This window comes from Cucurbita maxima, unplaced genomic scaffold, assembly GCF_002738345.1.
Source record: "Cucurbita maxima cultivar Rimu unplaced genomic scaffold, Cmax_1.0 Cma_Scf00013, whole genome shotgun sequence".
NCBI classification, from domain to species: domain Eukaryota; kingdom Viridiplantae; phylum Streptophyta; class Magnoliopsida; order Cucurbitales; family Cucurbitaceae; genus Cucurbita; species Cucurbita maxima.
The window spans coordinates 117,110-134,148 of record NW_019272029.1 but is presented as its reverse complement, the minus strand read 5'-3'; the positions used below and the strand labels follow the sequence as shown (position 1 = coordinate 134,148).

Below are 17,039 nucleotides of genomic sequence, written 5' to 3'. Positions count from 1 at the left end.
CAATCCAATCCAATTCCTCATCTTTTTCTTCTTTTTTTTTTTTTTTTTTTTTTTTTTTTTTTTTTTTTTTTTTTTTTTTTTTTTTTTTTTTTTTTTTTTTGTCCTTTTGACAATGAAATTGGTTCACATAAAGGTGACGTGATGAACTTCAACAGCCTTTGCTGATTCTAACCTTCCATCACAAGAAATTCCAAGGCCACCATTTTCTTCATTTATTTATTTAAATACTGCCTATTTATATTGACTATGCCTCTTTTTTTAAAAGAAATTAAAAACCCTTTCTTGTTTAGAATGATTTCTATGAATCATTCCTTCCCCTTTTTAACTCATTTTTATTGGATGGGTTAATGTCGGATTAATATAAATGAAATCAAATCCATAGATTTTTACTATATTCGATTCTTTGATATCTTTTGATGTAACATATAATTATATGGCGTGGGTTTTCGTTTGGAGTGGCTGTGTATGAACTCAAAGTATTTGATTTTGTGGAGCTTAAAATTATTGGATGTATTGGTTTATGTTTTGATTGTATATATTATATCCGTTGAAATGATTTGTAAGAGTACATGTACAATTAGGAAGATATATTAAATATAGATTTAAATTCACAATTTAAGACCCTACAAACTCAAACTCAATCCAGAATTGAACCAAGTAGTTCCCAAGAGATTAAGCAAAGGATTGATAAGGATAGATTTGGAGAGTATGATAGAATTGACTCTGTTTATTTGTTACTGATTTAAGAAGAAATAAAACGGAATTAAAATCAACTAAAAGTTGATTAAAACCACTGAAATAGGCCAAAAATAAGGCAACACAAAATTGACAAGCATTAACCATTCCCTTTGGTTTTTAATTTTTGGATTGGTCTATTTTTTCTTTTCCCCCTTCAACCACTTGATCGTAGATTTTTATTAGCCATTTGTTTTCAGTCTCCAAAGAATTCGTTTTTTTTTTTTTTTTAATTTTGCGAGCGGAATTAACCCGACTCTTAAGGAATCCTTTATTTTAAGCGTTAAATAGGCCGCCCTTTGGGTTCTTGGTGTCCATTTGGCGGCCATTCATTGGTCTGTGGGCCACGCTTTTAACCTCCACGGCATATGATATCACAATCTTTGCGTACAATGTGTGCCCACCCCTTATTATACACACTGTCACATAATTTAAGGGAAAATAAAGAGAATTAAAAAACCTTTCAGCAGTTCTGTTTTTATAAAACTAATGCGCAGGGCGGCGAGGCGTTGCATGCTGGACACGTGTCGAGGTTTCATCACCTGAAGATTAAGGTACGATTAATTGATTCATTCCCACTTAATTAAGCTTTATACTGTATTTAAATGGATGTAGGGAGTAGTTGGGAGTAAATTAGGGTTTATAATTTTGTGGGATTTAAGGAGATGGGTGGGGGGAAGAAGAAAAGAATCTAAAATTGAAAAAAAAAAGAAGGGTTATTTTCAGAAAATCGTTAAATGAACAGGGAAGGCATGGGGAACATTGGTCTGACATTTGGAACAATGAAAGTTGACTTTTTTATTATTATTATTATTATTATTATTAGAGATTATAAAAGGATTCCAACCTCAAAAACCAAATGCTTTGAAGATTTTAAAAATCAGCATATATACTCGTAGAGCTTAGAATTGGGTTCCATTCTCTGATTATTTATTTATTTTAATTCTCAGAGTCAATTCCTTTTCTTTTGGTTTCCTTCAGCCAAAAAGGATGACATCACCTTCTTCTTCTTCTTCTTCTTCTTCTGCTTCTTCTTAAAATATTTGCAACTCTTTCCCTCTTTTTCTCCTCCTTTTCCCCTAACCCTTTCCCCTTTCCACTTTCCCCTCATCTTCTTTTTCTTTCCTTTCCTGTTTTTCTGTTGGCTTTGCTTTGTAGCTGCAATGGAGAGTTGAAGTTGATATGCAAAGCATAGCGCAACATTATTATTTGATTATTTGATAAGCAAATTAATTCGTTGATTGGAACATGACTTAGATGACAGTGTTTCATTTTTGTTTGTCTGGGTCAGTAGTAACAGAGCAAGTTAAACGCCGATCCAGCTTCATTCATCTCTTTTGGCTTATAATCATATACTCATATATTTATGTCTACACAAACACAGACCAGAAAACTGAAAACTACACCACCAACGACTGCGGGATTCTTCTTCCTTTCATGGGAAATCACACAAATTTACTGTTGCACCTGCTGCTGCTGCTGCTGCTGCTGCTGCTTTCTTCATGATCATCCAATTCTTTATTTGAAATCTCAGTGATCCCACTTGACCCTGAACACGAGGAAGAGGGAGCCAAATTCAAGTCTGTCCCCCCCCTCTCTTTCCTCATGAAGTCATAAAACACAGGCTTCCCCAATCCTGCCTTTCTGTTTTTCTCCTCTTCGCTTGGATGCCCATTTCTTTTCTTCAGAAATATGCGACACAGAACCCAGTTCTCCATTGGACCCACGCCAGACCTCTGCACACACAATTTGAACTATCGTTACCACCTCCTCCATGTCCAAAATCCTTAGTATATAAAGAAAAAGGGCAACATTTGGACGGAGACAAAACAGAACAAACTAAAATACCGAGAAGGTTAAAGTCACCTGAAAGGGGGTTTTTTCCTGTGAGGCATTAAAACAAACAGTTGGCGGTAAAGCGAGGCGGTACTCGTGCATAATCCAATCAGTTCGAGAGCCATGGGGGGGCTTTCCTCGATAGAAAACCAGAGTTTTCTTCATCCCCACCACTTGATTTCCGTTGGAAGTAAGAATTTGCTTGTCAATTCCGGTGGCCTTCCAATATCCCGAGGCCGTCGCTCTGTTTGATCTGTTCCCATTAGGATACTTGGCTTCTCTGGTGCTGAAGAAGTACCTCTCTTGCTCCATATTCCCTGCAACACAGAATCAATTTCCCATCCATCACTACAAAATCCCCAAATCCCCAAATCCCCAAATAGAAAAACAAACCTGGCAAATCCCATGGATCAGCCTTGCAAACTTCGACGTCAGGGATGATTGAAGCGGGCAAAGGGCAGGAATGAACCTTCCGGTTCAAGTATTGAAGCACAAGCTCTTCATCGGTGGGGTGGAAGCGGAAGCCAGGGGGCAATCGGAGGACGCCATTTTTGACAAAATTAAGCTTCTCCATGGGCGCCGAAGAGGAAGAGGCAGAGGCAGAGGCAGAGGCAGAAAGGGCAGGAAGGAAAAGGCGAAATTGGTACAAGTGGTGCAGGTGAAAGGGGGCGTTCTTATAATTGGAGAAACAGAATCATGGGAAAAGGGGAGGAGAAGAAAGAAGAGGCATAAAATGGAAAAAGCAAAAGGGAAATTAAAGAAAAGAAAAGGGAAGAGAAAGAAGAAGAAGCAGAAGAAGAAGCAGAAGAAGAAGGAGCGTGGGGAGTCTGTGAGGAAACTGAAGGTTCTTTATACTAATGGGTTCTCTAACAGCAAAGGAAACCAAAGCAAACCAAAGCAAACCAAAGCCAAGAAGGAATAGAATTGGACGACATGTTTGGCGTAAACAAGACTCAATATATATATATATATATATATATATATTTCTCTCCCATCTAGACCTCAATTTTTTTTTAAAGATATTCTTCAGTTTTTTCTTTACCTGGAATGGTATCTTGATTTTTCTTCTTATTTTTTATTAATAATGCAACTTTTATTTATTTTGTTTTGAATTGTTTTAAATTTGATAATTTGATAATTAGATTATGTCCCTACATAATTTCTTCCAAAATATTTACTTACCACCCCAAAAGTTTAAAACAAAACAAAAAAAAAAAAAAAAAGGAGAATAATTGTTTAAAGCAATGCCTTGTGATAAGAAGCTTTATGAAATAGTTTTAAATAACTTTTCAAAAATAAAAATCCTAAAATTTATATGCCTTTTACTTTCCTCAGCTAATTCTAGCTTTCATTTAAATATAATTTAATACTTCATACAAAGTCTATCATATTTTCCATGTAAATATAAAGTATATATATATATATATGACTAAAGGGAGTAGCTACTTCTCGAGTATTAGGAATAAAACCCGCCTAAAATAATAAAAATTGGTTTAAATTCATTAAACTTCTCAAAATAATATAATATTTAATAGTTTTAAAATTCCGTCCAAATATTTGAACCAACAACAAGTAAAATAGAAACTATGGACAAAGGCTACTAGAACCGAGCATAAGACTCTAAAATGTCTTTGTTCCCATACCTTTATTAATTTATTTTACAAGTAGTTAGTTTCTTACCGAACCAACTAAGATGTATATGTGGATCGGCCATAAGTGACCTATTACTTTAAAGAGGTAGTTCGTGATCATATCATAAACATGAAGGTAGTGATCTCATGCGTGAACCAACCATGACACATATGTGAGTCAACCATAAATGAGTCTGAAGATGCTCTAGAGCCCCATCACAATAACATCATATCATGAAGAGACAAATGCATAATCGTGACATAGGGGACAAAAAAACAACAACTTGGTACTACACATTCATTCCTAATCCTTATTTAAAAAACCACATTTCATGTTATAACATTTTATTCCTAATCAATATACATGTCAAGGCATTCAAAAAAATATTAGGCTCGACATAGAAACTCAAGTGTCTTATCATGACGGTTCAAATTGAATTGCCATAAGAAATTTCTAGGCATACCTCTTCATCGATAGGTTGATCACCGATGTAGGTCATTGGAGGTTAAAACAAATATCATCCCCTCTACTCGACTAGAGGAACCACTTAAACTAAACAATTTATTATTAATCACTAAATTCTTGAATTATTTTGACATGAATGAAGGTTTGTCTCTGTGCAATTGATTCATATCTAATTATATTGGACTTTTAGAGAAGAGTTGTCTTTGAAGGGAAGACTTTGACTCTGAATTTTGTTGAACTTTAAAAAAAAAATGATATTAGTTGAATGAAAAAAAAAAATAAAGTAAAAATCGAATTTATCATTAAATTCTTAATTTTATTTTTTTATTCGTGAGTATAGTATGTCCTATAATCAAATCGAACCTCGATATTTTTATAACTTAGTTTTTATTGACACGTGAATTATTTTTTAATATAATTGACATATTCGAAATAGAATGATTTTTCTTAATTTGTTAGGTTGAGCATGGAGTATAAAATCTACAAGGCATCTAAAATTTAAGCCTAGTGGCACATTTGTCCTCTTTTTAGGGGATTCATGCGGAGTTGAGATTTTCTACCATTTCTCTCACTTATATTTTATAATATTACAAACTATTTTAATTGTTCGCTAAGCTTCAATGCAATGTCTAAACTATAATATATAAATTATGTACTCAGTCCTATCACATTTTTTTCTTATCATATATCAATAAATGGGTTCATATCATGCATCGTTGAGGGGATTAATGATTTCTATTTTTACATTAAAGTTTTTGTAATATTTTGAACTATTTAAATCGAGATCATAAGAAATAAATTGGGGGGCATTATGGTCCATGGGAGATAATCCAAGAAAGTTGGCAAGTGGAGTGGGGGTGATGTGATACTATGTCATGATAGTGAAAGTACAAAAGTACCCTTTATGAAAATAGTTGATTTGTTGTGGTGTGGGGAGCAAGCCGCGTTTGGTTACCAAGTTGCCTCCTCGCGATGCGATGCGACGCGATGGCTTTCCCATGTAAACGTTCCGTACGGAACTCTAAAAGGAGAAACAAAAGCGTTATCCATATTCAAATTTGTGCTTATCAATTTTTGTAGCTTAATTCAATCAAATGGACTAAATTTGAAACATTCCCTCATTCCCATGTAAATATGTTCCTACGATTCATGTTGGGCTCGAGCGATGTGAGTAACCCATGGTTCAAACGAAAGTAAGCCTAAGAGAAAAAATTGACCCTAAATATATGTACTTTTTGGTTCAACATTAGATTAAGTAGAAGATTGGAACCTCTAACATTTTTATTAATAATATATATTTTACGGTAGTTGCTCTATAAAAATATATGAGTGATACGCAAAGTCTACTCGAAATTCCCTTTTAGATGATATTGTTTGTCTTCCTCATTTAATCTTATCTTTCACACCATAGAAGGAATATAATGACGTAGAAAAACTTAAAAAATGAAGGTTACTATCTATGATTTATGAATTCCAAAGGTAAATGGGATTTACTTGAAGTAATTCTATGTTTGGTGACCTTTTGTGATTCTCCTATGATGCATGTGAGTGTTTATAAGATATATTAAAATGACTCGTGTCGATTTGTGGGGAGCAAGTGGCGTGATCATGTCGCTTGGGTAAATTCTAATTCGAATCCTAAGCATGAGTCATTACAGTTTCGTTCTAAAACATACTTTTGTACGTAACTACACCAAAGCAAAGCTAAGTCAGATAGGTCACGATTAAATAAGGAATGGTATAAATAAAATAATTTGTGATGGAATTAAATTTGATATAATTGGAATGGAGAAACATAGAAAATAAAATTGTTGGGGGAAGGGTGGGTAGAAAGGTAATTGAAGAAAGAAAGAAGAAAATGGTTGAATTGGAGTAGCGTGGGGGGTGAGGGGTAGTTGAGGGAATAAAGGTGGGAGTGGGGCCTACATGTGTCCCAAAGAGAGGGGCAGCCACGTCTGATGGGATGGATTTCAGGGACAAAAACGGTAACTTCAAACTTCTCCATCTCAAGATTTTGCAATATCTCATTTGTGCCCCCCCCGGCCCCAATCAAATATATCCTCTTTTTTCTTTTTCTTTTTTCTTTTCATCAATTTCTTCATTCAATTTTATTGTTCTCGGTTTATATAATCAATGAAATCTACGGATATTAAATGGATGAGTAATAAAAAAAAAAATCAAGGGACATTTTCTTTTGAATTAATGAAGATAATAGTGAGACATGTAACTTTGAATGACACATACATACACTCCGCTATAAGAAAATTATTTTTATAATTTCAACGTCGTTAAAATCCAAACACGTTTTCTCCCATGAATCTCGCTAGTTGGTCGCATAATTAGTCACACAATTTGGGACTACGGGTAAGTTTTAAAAGTTTTAAAGTAAGGTTTAATTATTAAAAAATGAACAAAAAGTAATACTAAAACTATAACAATTATAACTATGAATTACTGATGGTATGAAGTGAAATTAAATATCGGTTAATTTTGTATTTAAAAAATATTGAAGGGTTGGGGGCAATTGTGGAAAAGAAAAAAAAAAGAAAGGGAAAAGAGGAGTAACGTGGGACGGTTGAGATTTAGTTAAAGGGGGAGCCTCAAACATTGACAATTGAAGAAACAACTGTCTCCATTCCGTAGGGAGAAGGGAAACCCTTTTTTTTTTTTTTTTTTTTCTTTTTCCACAAAAATAAGCCCCTTTTTTATAAAGAAAAAATTATAATATAAAAGGACAGATTCTCCAAACAAAAAGAAAATAATAATAATAAATCCTTTATTTCTCCCTCAACCCACCACTTGTGCAATAGCATATCAAAAGCTTTGAAATAAAAAAATAAATATAAAGGGAAAAAAAAGAAAAAAAAGGTTTGTTTCGTAAGCCAAATTGCGGCTGAATTTTGATTTCTCTCTCTCTCTCTCTCTCTCTCTCTCTCATAATTATTTATTTGAAATTAAAATAACTTTGGGAGGTCAAAGGAGTTTGCGTGTGGGTGTTGAAGAGGCTTTGAAACGTCAAAGGATGCAATTATTGTGTTTTTTCTATTATTTTTTTTTATTAAAGTATATTAATAATAATTATTATTTAATTTTATTCTATTTTCCTCCCTTTTCCCTCAATTTATAAAAAAAATAGTGTGTTTAGTATTAGTTCTCCTTTTGGCTTTGTGACACCCATATTTTGTTTACCTTTCTATATTGTGTATTCATTGGGAAATTTGCATTTAGTCCTCGATTTCTGTATAGGGATGAAGAGGTGGTTTTGTTGTTTAAAATATGAATATAATTTCAATGCTTGTCCCATCGAGGCCAAATGAACCATCAAAAAGTTTTTTTCAAAAAATTATATCAATCATTTTCGCATGATGCTGTTTTAATATATACTTTTGTTATTGAAATAAAGAAGAGAAAATAAGGGGGGAAAGTGGTGAGTGGGTTGGCTGTTTATTAATTAATTTCTGTATAAAATATGCACCAAATGATTATATCGTAAACTATAGAGCTTAGCTTCTTAATTCTTTCAACTTTCCAAAAATTTGTATTAAATCGAAGACGTGACCGACTTAATCTTGTCTTTTTGTCGGATAATCATTTTATTAATTATCATAATTTTCAATCAAACAATACATGCATTTTTCCTCAAATGGAAAATCTGTGTGTTCCTGCATCAGCAAAATAATCGATACTTTTATTTCTTTTAATAAATTTACTTCACAACAATTAATGTATTTAGACTTTAAAATATTTGTTTAAACCACAATATTCATCGTCCCTTTTCAGCTACTTCATAAGTATATGTTTTTTTAGAGACAATTTTAATAATGAACAGTTGGTATTAACTTGCTAATGAATTTCAAAATTGCAACCTGGATGGAGGTAATTTGTAGAACCAAAGGTGGAGTGCATGTTTGTAGCCCATGTGGATGGAAGCACCTAAAATAGGCCTAATTTGAAATCCAGCGTCTATATAGTAAACCAAAATTAATATCCAAACTTGTTAAGTTCTATTAATACATCTTAACACCCTACCTAACTCTTCTAATTCCATTTCATTCATTATTTCCTCTTTTCATATTCTTCTTTTTGTTTTCCTCAGTACTCAAAATATTCTCATTTTATTATTATTCATCCACTGTATACTTAATTAACCAATCTTTCCATTACCAACCAAATTATAGTCACAAGTAACGTTTTCATTCACTCCTAATCTAAATGAGAGATTACCCGTTAATGGAAAATGAAAATGAAGAAAACTCTAAATTAAAACTCATTGGGTAACCAAAAAGGATGACCAAACTCATACCACCTAATTAAGTTCTCTTACTTTCTTTACACACGAAACGCAAAAAATAGAGAAATTCCTTCATTTGTAATCCCATGAAATGAACTATGTTTTCTCTCGTCTAATTGCAAAAAATAAACGATGTCAAACTAACTAAGCTAGATATGTGGGTCCGCCACAAATTATGTTTTCTCTCTTGTAATTGCAAAAAATAAACGAGCTACAACCATGTCAAACCAGCTAAGTTAAGTACGATTATCTAGTGCATTTCAACCTTTTTCTTTTCATTACACTAATCTAATAATCTACCAGAACGGGCGAAGAGAGAGTAGGTATAAAGCTCCTATTCAGAATGAATATTGAAAAACTAAGATACATATGGCAGTGTTATGGAATAATTTGTGGGAGAGGAAGAAAAGGAAGTTTGTAAGAGGTGTGTGTGAGAGAGAGTAAGAAAGAAGCACATAAGGGTTGGGTTGGTTGCATGAGTTTGTGGTAACTTACCTACCAATTCTCCACCTGCATTCAAAACTCTCTCGCTCTCTCTCACTTTCACTTCTATATAAACCAAATATCTCCAATGCTTCTTCTCAATATCATCACCTTCTTCTTCTTCTTCTTCTTCTTCTTCTTCTTCTTCTTCTTCTTTCAAGCTGAAAACAAGAGAGCTACACAGAGGATACAGAAAGGGAGAGGGTTGTAAGGCTTCCTTGCCCGGGATATCCTTTCATTCATACAACAACACCAACAAGAACATCAAGCTTGTAAGCTGTTTGTTTGGAGGGACAAAGAAAAAATGGCCATTTTTCACAGCCCCCATATCTTAGCTTTCACATTTGGCATTCTTGGTAATCATTAACCATTCTCATTTTTCTCTAAATACCACACTAATTCTAATCAATATATTAATTAATTAGTGGGTGTTGTGACATAGCCTCAAAAATTTTGCGTGGCAGGTAACATCCTTTCCATCTTTGTCTACTTAGCTCCTTTGCCGACGTTTTACAGAATATGGCAAAAGAAGTCGACGGAGGGCTTCCATGCACTGCCATACCTAGTGGCTCTCTTCAGCTCCGCCCTTTGGCTTTACTATGCCATCCTCAAAACCAACACTTTTCTTCTCATCACCATCAACTCCTTTGGCTGCGTCCTCGAGTTTCTCTACTTGGTCGTTTTCATTGCATTCGCCGCCAATCCAGTCAGGGTCGGTCTTCCTCTTCTTCTTCTTCTTCTTCTTAACATCTCTCCCTACTTAATGCTTCATTCTTTTCCTTCAGATGCTGACCATCAGAATCTTTGCTGTGATCAACATGGGGCTGCTTGGATTCATCCTCCTTGCCATCCACTTCATTCCCAAACATTCAAATGCTGTCAAAGTAATGGGGTGGATTTGTGTTGCTGTTTCCATCTCTGTTTTTGCAGCCCCTTTAAGCATTTTGGTGCGCATTTATTACATCTTCATTCCATTTTTATTATATAAATGATTGCACTTAAGACGGGAATTACTTGTGTTTGGTTGCAGAGACAAGTAATTAAGACCAAGAGCGTCGAGTTTTTGCCATTTTCACTGTCCTTCTTCCTCACATTGAGCGCCGTAATGTGGTTTGCTTATGGTGTTTTCTTGAAAGACATGTGCATAGCTGTAAGTAAAATTCTCAACCATAATCTATATATATATATATATTGAGTTATAATTAGTTTAGGGAATGGGTGTCCGTTAATGAGAAATGTGGGACAGATTCCAAATGTGGTGGGCTTCGTATTGGGGCTGCTTCAGATGCTGCTCTATGCAGTTTACAGAAAGCGGAAAATAATGGAAGAGAAGCTGCCAGAACAAGTAAAAAGCATAGCAGTTGTCGAAGTGAGTGAAGCCCAACCCAAATGACGCTCAATTAAATGATGTTATATAGATATCGAGAAGATCATGATTATGTTATGTTCTTCATACTTTCTGCAGCCAATGTTTCAGTTTTATTGTGGTATAGAGTTTTATTAAACAAAACCTGCTGCTCTCTGCTTTATACCGCAGAGTTCATCAAAATTGGCCGATTCAAACAGTTTTGTACTGCAGAGTTCATCATACAGGACATAGGCAATCAAACATGCCAAGCCTCACGTCTCTCTATGTACATTGCATTCTCCTCCACCATGCTTGCCTTTACTTCTTCTTCTCCTTCTTCTTCTTCTTCCTCCTCCTTCTCATGTATGGGTTATGGGAATTCATAAAGGAGGAAAATTTTAACTGAACAGAGTTGAGAAAAAAAAGTATTAACCAAGTCCGCAAGGATCAACCCAACCCCTACATCCATTGCTTTGCTGCTCACAATGACACTGAGTAGCAGCCACCCTATGAGCAACGTTTTAGAAGCTTCAATAACACCTCCTAACATTGGAACCTCTTCCTTCTTCCTCCACCGATCAAACGTAGGGAAGGAATGAGAAGTAGACGCGGTAACAGAGGGAGATCATTCCTTCTGCATCTCTTCTTCTAATTGCATTACTTATCCATTAGACCCATCAAAACTGCCTTGCGTGCTCTGTCGTCTTTTTTCTCGCCAATTCTCTCCCCACATCTTCGCCTCAGCGACCGCACGCTCTCTGTCTAAATCCCTATTCAAAATCCTTGCAGTCTCCCTAGGGGAGTCGTCCTTCTCCGGACCATCCAGTGTCCACCTTCGTCCAGATGCTCCCCCTTCTTCATTCTTTACCACCCCTCCACCTTTCTCGCCACTGTTCTGTCTTTCGTCCCGGTCACCAGAACCTCTCTGAGCGGCAGCAGTACCTGAAGGAGAACTTGGATCATAGGACTGATTTGCTAAATAAGACAGGGCAGTGACCACGTCTCCAATGAGTGGACGAGCTGCAGCCTGTTCTTGGGTACACATGGATGCCACAGCTAAAGCCTGGTAGAGACCTCGCATGGGATACCGCCCCTGCAACTGTGGATCAGCCAGTTTTGAGAATCTTCGGCGATCGTTAAAAAACGGGCGTGCCTTCATTGTGTTAAAAAAAGACCAACTATAATTAGCATGCAACAAAAATACTATCCAACATTTTATAAAAATATGTAAAATGTTGAGCATGTCTTACCCATGTGACAAGGTTCTGTTCACCTTGGGGTCGGGTGCTATCAATGGCTCTCCGTCCAGTAATCAACTCTAAGAAGACAACACCAAAACTATAAACATCAGACTTGACGGTTAATTGTCCAGTCATGGCGTACTCAGGAGCACAGTAACCATAAGTCCCCATGACCCTGGTGGAAACATGAGATTTATCTCCAACAGGGCCAAGCTTGGCGAGGCCAAAATCAGAAAGCTTTGGATGGTATCCTTCCTCAAGTAATATATTGGAGGATTTGAAGTCTCTATAAATAACTGGAGGGTTTGCCTTGTCATGCAAGTACTCTAAACCTCGGGCTGCACCAGCAGCTATTTTCATTCTTGTGTTCCAATCAAGGGGTTCCTTATCAGGTGGAATTTCTGATTAAGAAGAAAATTTTTTTATGATCAAAATACTTGAAGGTTTAGGGTTTAGAAGTAAAATAACATTCTTCATGGAGAAAGTTACAAGAAGTAAGGGAGAACAAAAAGATTCTCCCTAAATCCAGCAGAGTCCCATTCCAATTAATTACAGAACGAGAGCCTTATAAGAAGATAAAAGTTCAACAAAGAATAAAGCATGATTCCCAATGGGTAAGCCCTAAGCTAAAAATAAATATATTAAGAACCATTTCGGTAGGTTCATCTTTTTGAAGGATAAGGAATGTAATTCCCATTTTCGTGAGTACCACTACGTTCTTTTCTTTTCACTTTTCTCTTTTCTATTTACTTTTGCAGGTCACACACCAAATTAGCTTTGATTCTGATTCTAAACGCAAGCAAGCAATGCCATGATAGTCCTATACATTTAGCGTCTGATTCTAAAATAATATTGTAAATTTTATTAACTTGCTACAACCTTTTTTTTTCCATTGATTTTTATAACTAAATAAAATTAATACGATCAAGCATGTAACAATACTCCTCTGATGCATATTTCCAAGTGGCTACACAAAATACTCAAATGGGAAGAATGATACGACAGATTTACTACGTTTTATTCATGAACTAGACTAGCAAGTCATTACAACACACATCTCACAAATTACAAGACTTGTATAATTTCACATAATATGCACACAATTGTATTAAATTGCAATAACATTGATGATATAGCCAAATAGCAGCCACTAAACTTCACTAAATACTGCATCCGAATATGAGTAGACAACATAAGAATGAATAACATTGGAAATTTTTTTAAAAAAAGTTTTTTTTATTAAATCGCACATCCACGCATAAGATAATGTACTCAAGAGATGGACTTCCCTTCACCCCGCTTCCCAGAAACTTAAAGAACTTCCAAGAATGTCACAAGGGGTGAATTATGAACAATAAACAGAGAAATAGGTCGACAAGAAGTCCTCTTTTCTATGTGAATTCATTGAAAACAGTCCTTTGGTCCATCTAGCATGCTCTTTGATCAGATAGAATGGTCATTGCATAACAGCTTTAGGGCAATAGTAATCTAGCAAAATTTTGATACAGGTTGGAAATACTAGAATTTAAAAGGTATCCTCAAACTGACCAGGTCTGTTTTCTCTGAGAGCCAACGGCAGGCTACAAAAAAATCATAAGAATTTGGTCTCAACCCTTTTCAAAGATTACGTTCTAGACTATATCCAATCTTAAACCAGCAAGAAAAGTGGAAAAATAGTGGCTCACAGTCAACATCAGATCTACATTCAAAATCCATGCTAAATTGTACGGCGATTTTTGAAATGATTCTTCATATATTGACTACTTCTTATTCACATGTGGTTCATCCAAATGATAAGCTTTCAAGTCAGGGGAAAATGTTACCGTGAAGATGATCTTCCAATGATCCCAAAGGCATGAACTCATACACAAGAAGCCGTTGATCCCCATCAGCACAGTAACCAATCAGATTCACCAAATTTGGATGATGTAGAAGACTAAGCATGAGAACCTCCACTAGAAATTCTCTGTTGCCTTGAAGACCATTCCTATCCAACTGTTTAACAGCAACAATCTGCGGCAAATTTATGCAAATAAGAAATTTCCGTTGAGCGGAAATGGCCATTAACAGTATGTATAAAATATTTAAAAATATATTCTAGCGACATGGAATATGACAGGTGAATTTCAACTAATTATTTCAGAAGATGGGAGGTAGATCCTCTCTGTTTAAGAAGGCATAATTTTCAAGTTGAAGTCCTATAAGTTTTACATATATGCAAAATTTATATACATTTCTGTGACAAGACATGAAGAAACTAGATAGTAGTTATTTGTGGATAGGTGTCATGCAAGTCGGGAAGGCTTAACTGATTCCCCCCCTTTCTGCTACTAGTAATAGATCAACTCCAATCTATTTTTCCAGCAGGAACTTCTAAGCTTCTTTAATGAAACAAAATCTTCTCTTTAACGACATTCTTACTTGCTAGCATAATACAAGTTCTAGATGACTCATAATTCCTTCAAAATTGGTAACAGATATCAATTTCGTCCTCCTTACATTTCCTTGATGAATAGTATCTTCCAAATGTGAAGACTAATTCAATTTTAACATTCTCGCGTCCCCTCCCATTTCAAGTAAAAGATTAATTCCATGCATAAGATAATCCTAATTTACTGCTGGAAAAGAGCAAACAAGAATGGTCAAGTCTAATATATAATCGAAATTTTTACACATAACCTGGCCTGTGCTTTCGAGCCGCCCTTTGTATACACGTCCAAATCCTCCTTCCCCAATAAAACATTCGGGTCTAAAGTTCTTTGTCGCAATAGCAAGTTCCCGGAAAGTGAATGTTTGAGCAGAAATATTGACAAGAGGAGCATCCTTGGGAATCTGCTGTTCCCTTTTGGAACCTCCATTACTTTTGGACCCAAGTTTGTCTGTGCCTGCAAGCAAAATATACAATCATAGCAATTAAGTAACAGATCCATTTGCAGTATGCGGTCCTCCTACCCCATTCTAAAATTTAGGATCCGTCCTCCGTAAAAAGGGGGAAGATGTTTGAAGTGGTAAAACTATATTTGCAAAGCGGAAAGAATCTAGTACTGCAAACAAATATTATCTATCATACAAACATGATGGATGCAGAGTACACAAATTTGGATGAACACAATCGCCAGATTTAGTGACTACTAAACAATTGATTGCGACTCTGATCCCTATAACAAATGTTTCGGTCAGACGCATCATACTACAGAATTCACCACGATTCCTCCAATGAAAAAAACACAGGTCTATCAAATTTATGAAAATCTACTGGGGTCCACTAAAAGTAGCTCCACATCAATTTTCTTTTTTCCCATTTTATCAAAACCTTTCATAGACTAACATGAAGCAAGAAAAGGAACAACAATGATGAATCGTACACACTAGATCAAGAACACACAGATTTTTATATACCAGAGACTCTACACAGATCAAGAACCAAAGAGAGGAGAAAAACTAACCAGAAGGTAATTTTGCAATGTTCGGTGGAACCATTGGATGGTCTTGCTGACCATCATCGCTTTCCCTTTCAGGATTTAGCTTCTCCTCCTCCCTCGAATCGAAACAAGGAAAACAACCCATATCCTCAAATCAAAACCCCAATCCTCGAAATCCTTGTACTCCTCAAAAACACAATAACAAAGGGAAGAATTGATCTCAAACGCCGCCAGATTCGATCGAGGACTCGCAATCCAATCCAATTACCACGAAAAACAAAGAAATCACATCAAGGGTCAGTCCAAATGAGTCCGTTCCTAAAAAAAAATTAGTCCCCAAGAAGCTCCCTCCTCCCGATCGGGAAGGTGAAAAACGAAGAAGAAGAAGAAGACAGAGAGAAAGAGAAAGTAGAAGAATGTAAAGAGTGTAGAAATACCAATAAATGATGCTGAAGAGACGAGGGAGAGGGTCGTTGGGGGGGGTGGGAAGCTAAGGTTTCGTGTGAGATAGATTAACTGGGTGTGCACAGTGAAAATGGAGAGCAGAGTTAGAAGAAGAGCCGGCTTTGCATTGAAGACTACTCGGCTTCCACACACGCCCCCTTGGATTACGGCAACCCCAATTATTCAATTAACAAAACAGAATAATAAAGAAGTGGAAAAGGGAAAAGGGGTGGAAAAGGAAAATGAAGGAAAAGAAAATCACATCTCAATTTCAGATCCGCTGTATCTCTCCCTCTACGAATAATTGAATAATGATCCAATTATGCATCATCATCCTTTCTCTGAATTGTTTGGAAAGAGGGTTGGGTTGAATGGAAGCAGTGAATAAAAGAGGGGAACTGGCGGATTCATTCCACATTCAACTGATGGAAAGCTTCATTTTTTGTCCCTCCATTGCCTTCATTATCTCCAATTTCTTCTCTGTTCGCGTACTCGTGACGCTGACTTCAATTCCACCAATGGAAACGATGGCCATCATCGTTGCCATCGGATTCAAATCAGACGGTTTTGTATGTTGCTATCGGTTTTTTTTTTTTTTTTTTTCCTCCCTGTTTTCTTAACCCCCTTCTCTCAACTTTTAGGTTAAATTATAGCTTTCCCCAACATACATCTGGCATTTGGGTTTCTTAAGAGAAAATCAAAAAGTAATTGAAATCTTTGGTATCATCCTCATTTGGAGTGAAAACAAGAAGAACTTGCAATTGCATACTTGATAGAGCCGATGAACTACTGGTGCCCTTCATTGCAATCCTATCCTCAAATTAGCATCTTTGTTTCACTAGATTCTCGCTTCTTCATTTACCCTTTTTCTTCCTTCCTTCTCAACTCTTTTTCTTTCCCAATTGTTTTCTTAGTTCGTTCATCTAAGGTAAACAAAGTAATATTAGATGTCTTATGATACTTCAAAATGTTGACTATTTTGTTTTAATGTTCAATTCGATTGACAAAAATCAATTATAAAGTCAAATATTACATGTCTATAAGAATCTAAATTATTCAATAGCTTTTATATATATACGAGTTAACTATTAAATTTTAACAAAAAAAATTAGGTATAGTATTTTTTTTTTTTTTTTTTTTTT

The 17,039-nt window shown here is 35.6% G+C and overlaps 4 protein-coding genes across 4 annotated transcripts in view; 2 read left to right on the top strand and 2 right to left on the bottom strand.

The window, feature by feature from the left end:
• Window positions 1-2,029: 2,029 nt before the first annotated feature.
• On the bottom strand, window positions 2,030-3,490 carry LOC111488044 (NAC domain-containing protein 83-like). The gene is made up of 3 exons (XM_023135630.1): window positions 2,965-3,490; window positions 2,602-2,888; window positions 2,030-2,471 (listed from the first exon to the last, which is right to left on the bottom strand). Exons 1-3 carry the CDS (start codon window positions 3,143-3,145, stop codon window positions 2,181-2,183), a joined length of 759 nt encoding a protein of 252 aa, XP_022991398.1. The 5' UTR covers window positions 3,146-3,490; the 3' UTR covers window positions 2,030-2,180.
• A 5,997-nt stretch (window positions 3,491-9,487) lies between these two features.
• The window catches only part of LOC111488022, a 28,924-nt gene continuing 21,372 nt past the window's right edge, over window positions 9,488-17,039 (top strand). The window contains exon 1 of the mRNA XM_023135599.1: window positions 9,488-9,497. The gene's annotated coding sequence lies outside the window, so the exon portion shown is untranslated. The remainder of the gene's footprint in view (window positions 9,498-17,039) is intronic.
• On the top strand, window positions 9,562-10,991 carry LOC111488029 (bidirectional sugar transporter SWEET15-like). Its single transcript, XM_023135610.1, has 5 exons — window positions 9,562-9,798; window positions 9,907-10,154; window positions 10,228-10,389; window positions 10,473-10,592; window positions 10,689-10,991. The coding sequence occupies exons 1-5, from the start codon at window positions 9,747-9,749 to the stop codon at window positions 10,833-10,835; spliced, it is 729 nt and encodes a 242-aa protein (XP_022991378.1). The 5' UTR covers window positions 9,562-9,746; the 3' UTR covers window positions 10,836-10,991.
• On the bottom strand, window positions 10,927-16,575 carry LOC111488023 (serine/threonine-protein kinase PBS1-like). The gene is made up of 5 exons (XM_023135600.1): window positions 15,478-16,575; window positions 14,711-14,916; window positions 13,855-14,044; window positions 12,041-12,432; window positions 10,927-11,943 (listed from the first exon to the last, which is right to left on the bottom strand). Exons 1-5 carry the CDS (start codon window positions 15,596-15,598, stop codon window positions 11,452-11,454), a joined length of 1,401 nt encoding a protein of 466 aa, XP_022991368.1. The 5' UTR covers window positions 15,599-16,575; the 3' UTR covers window positions 10,927-11,451.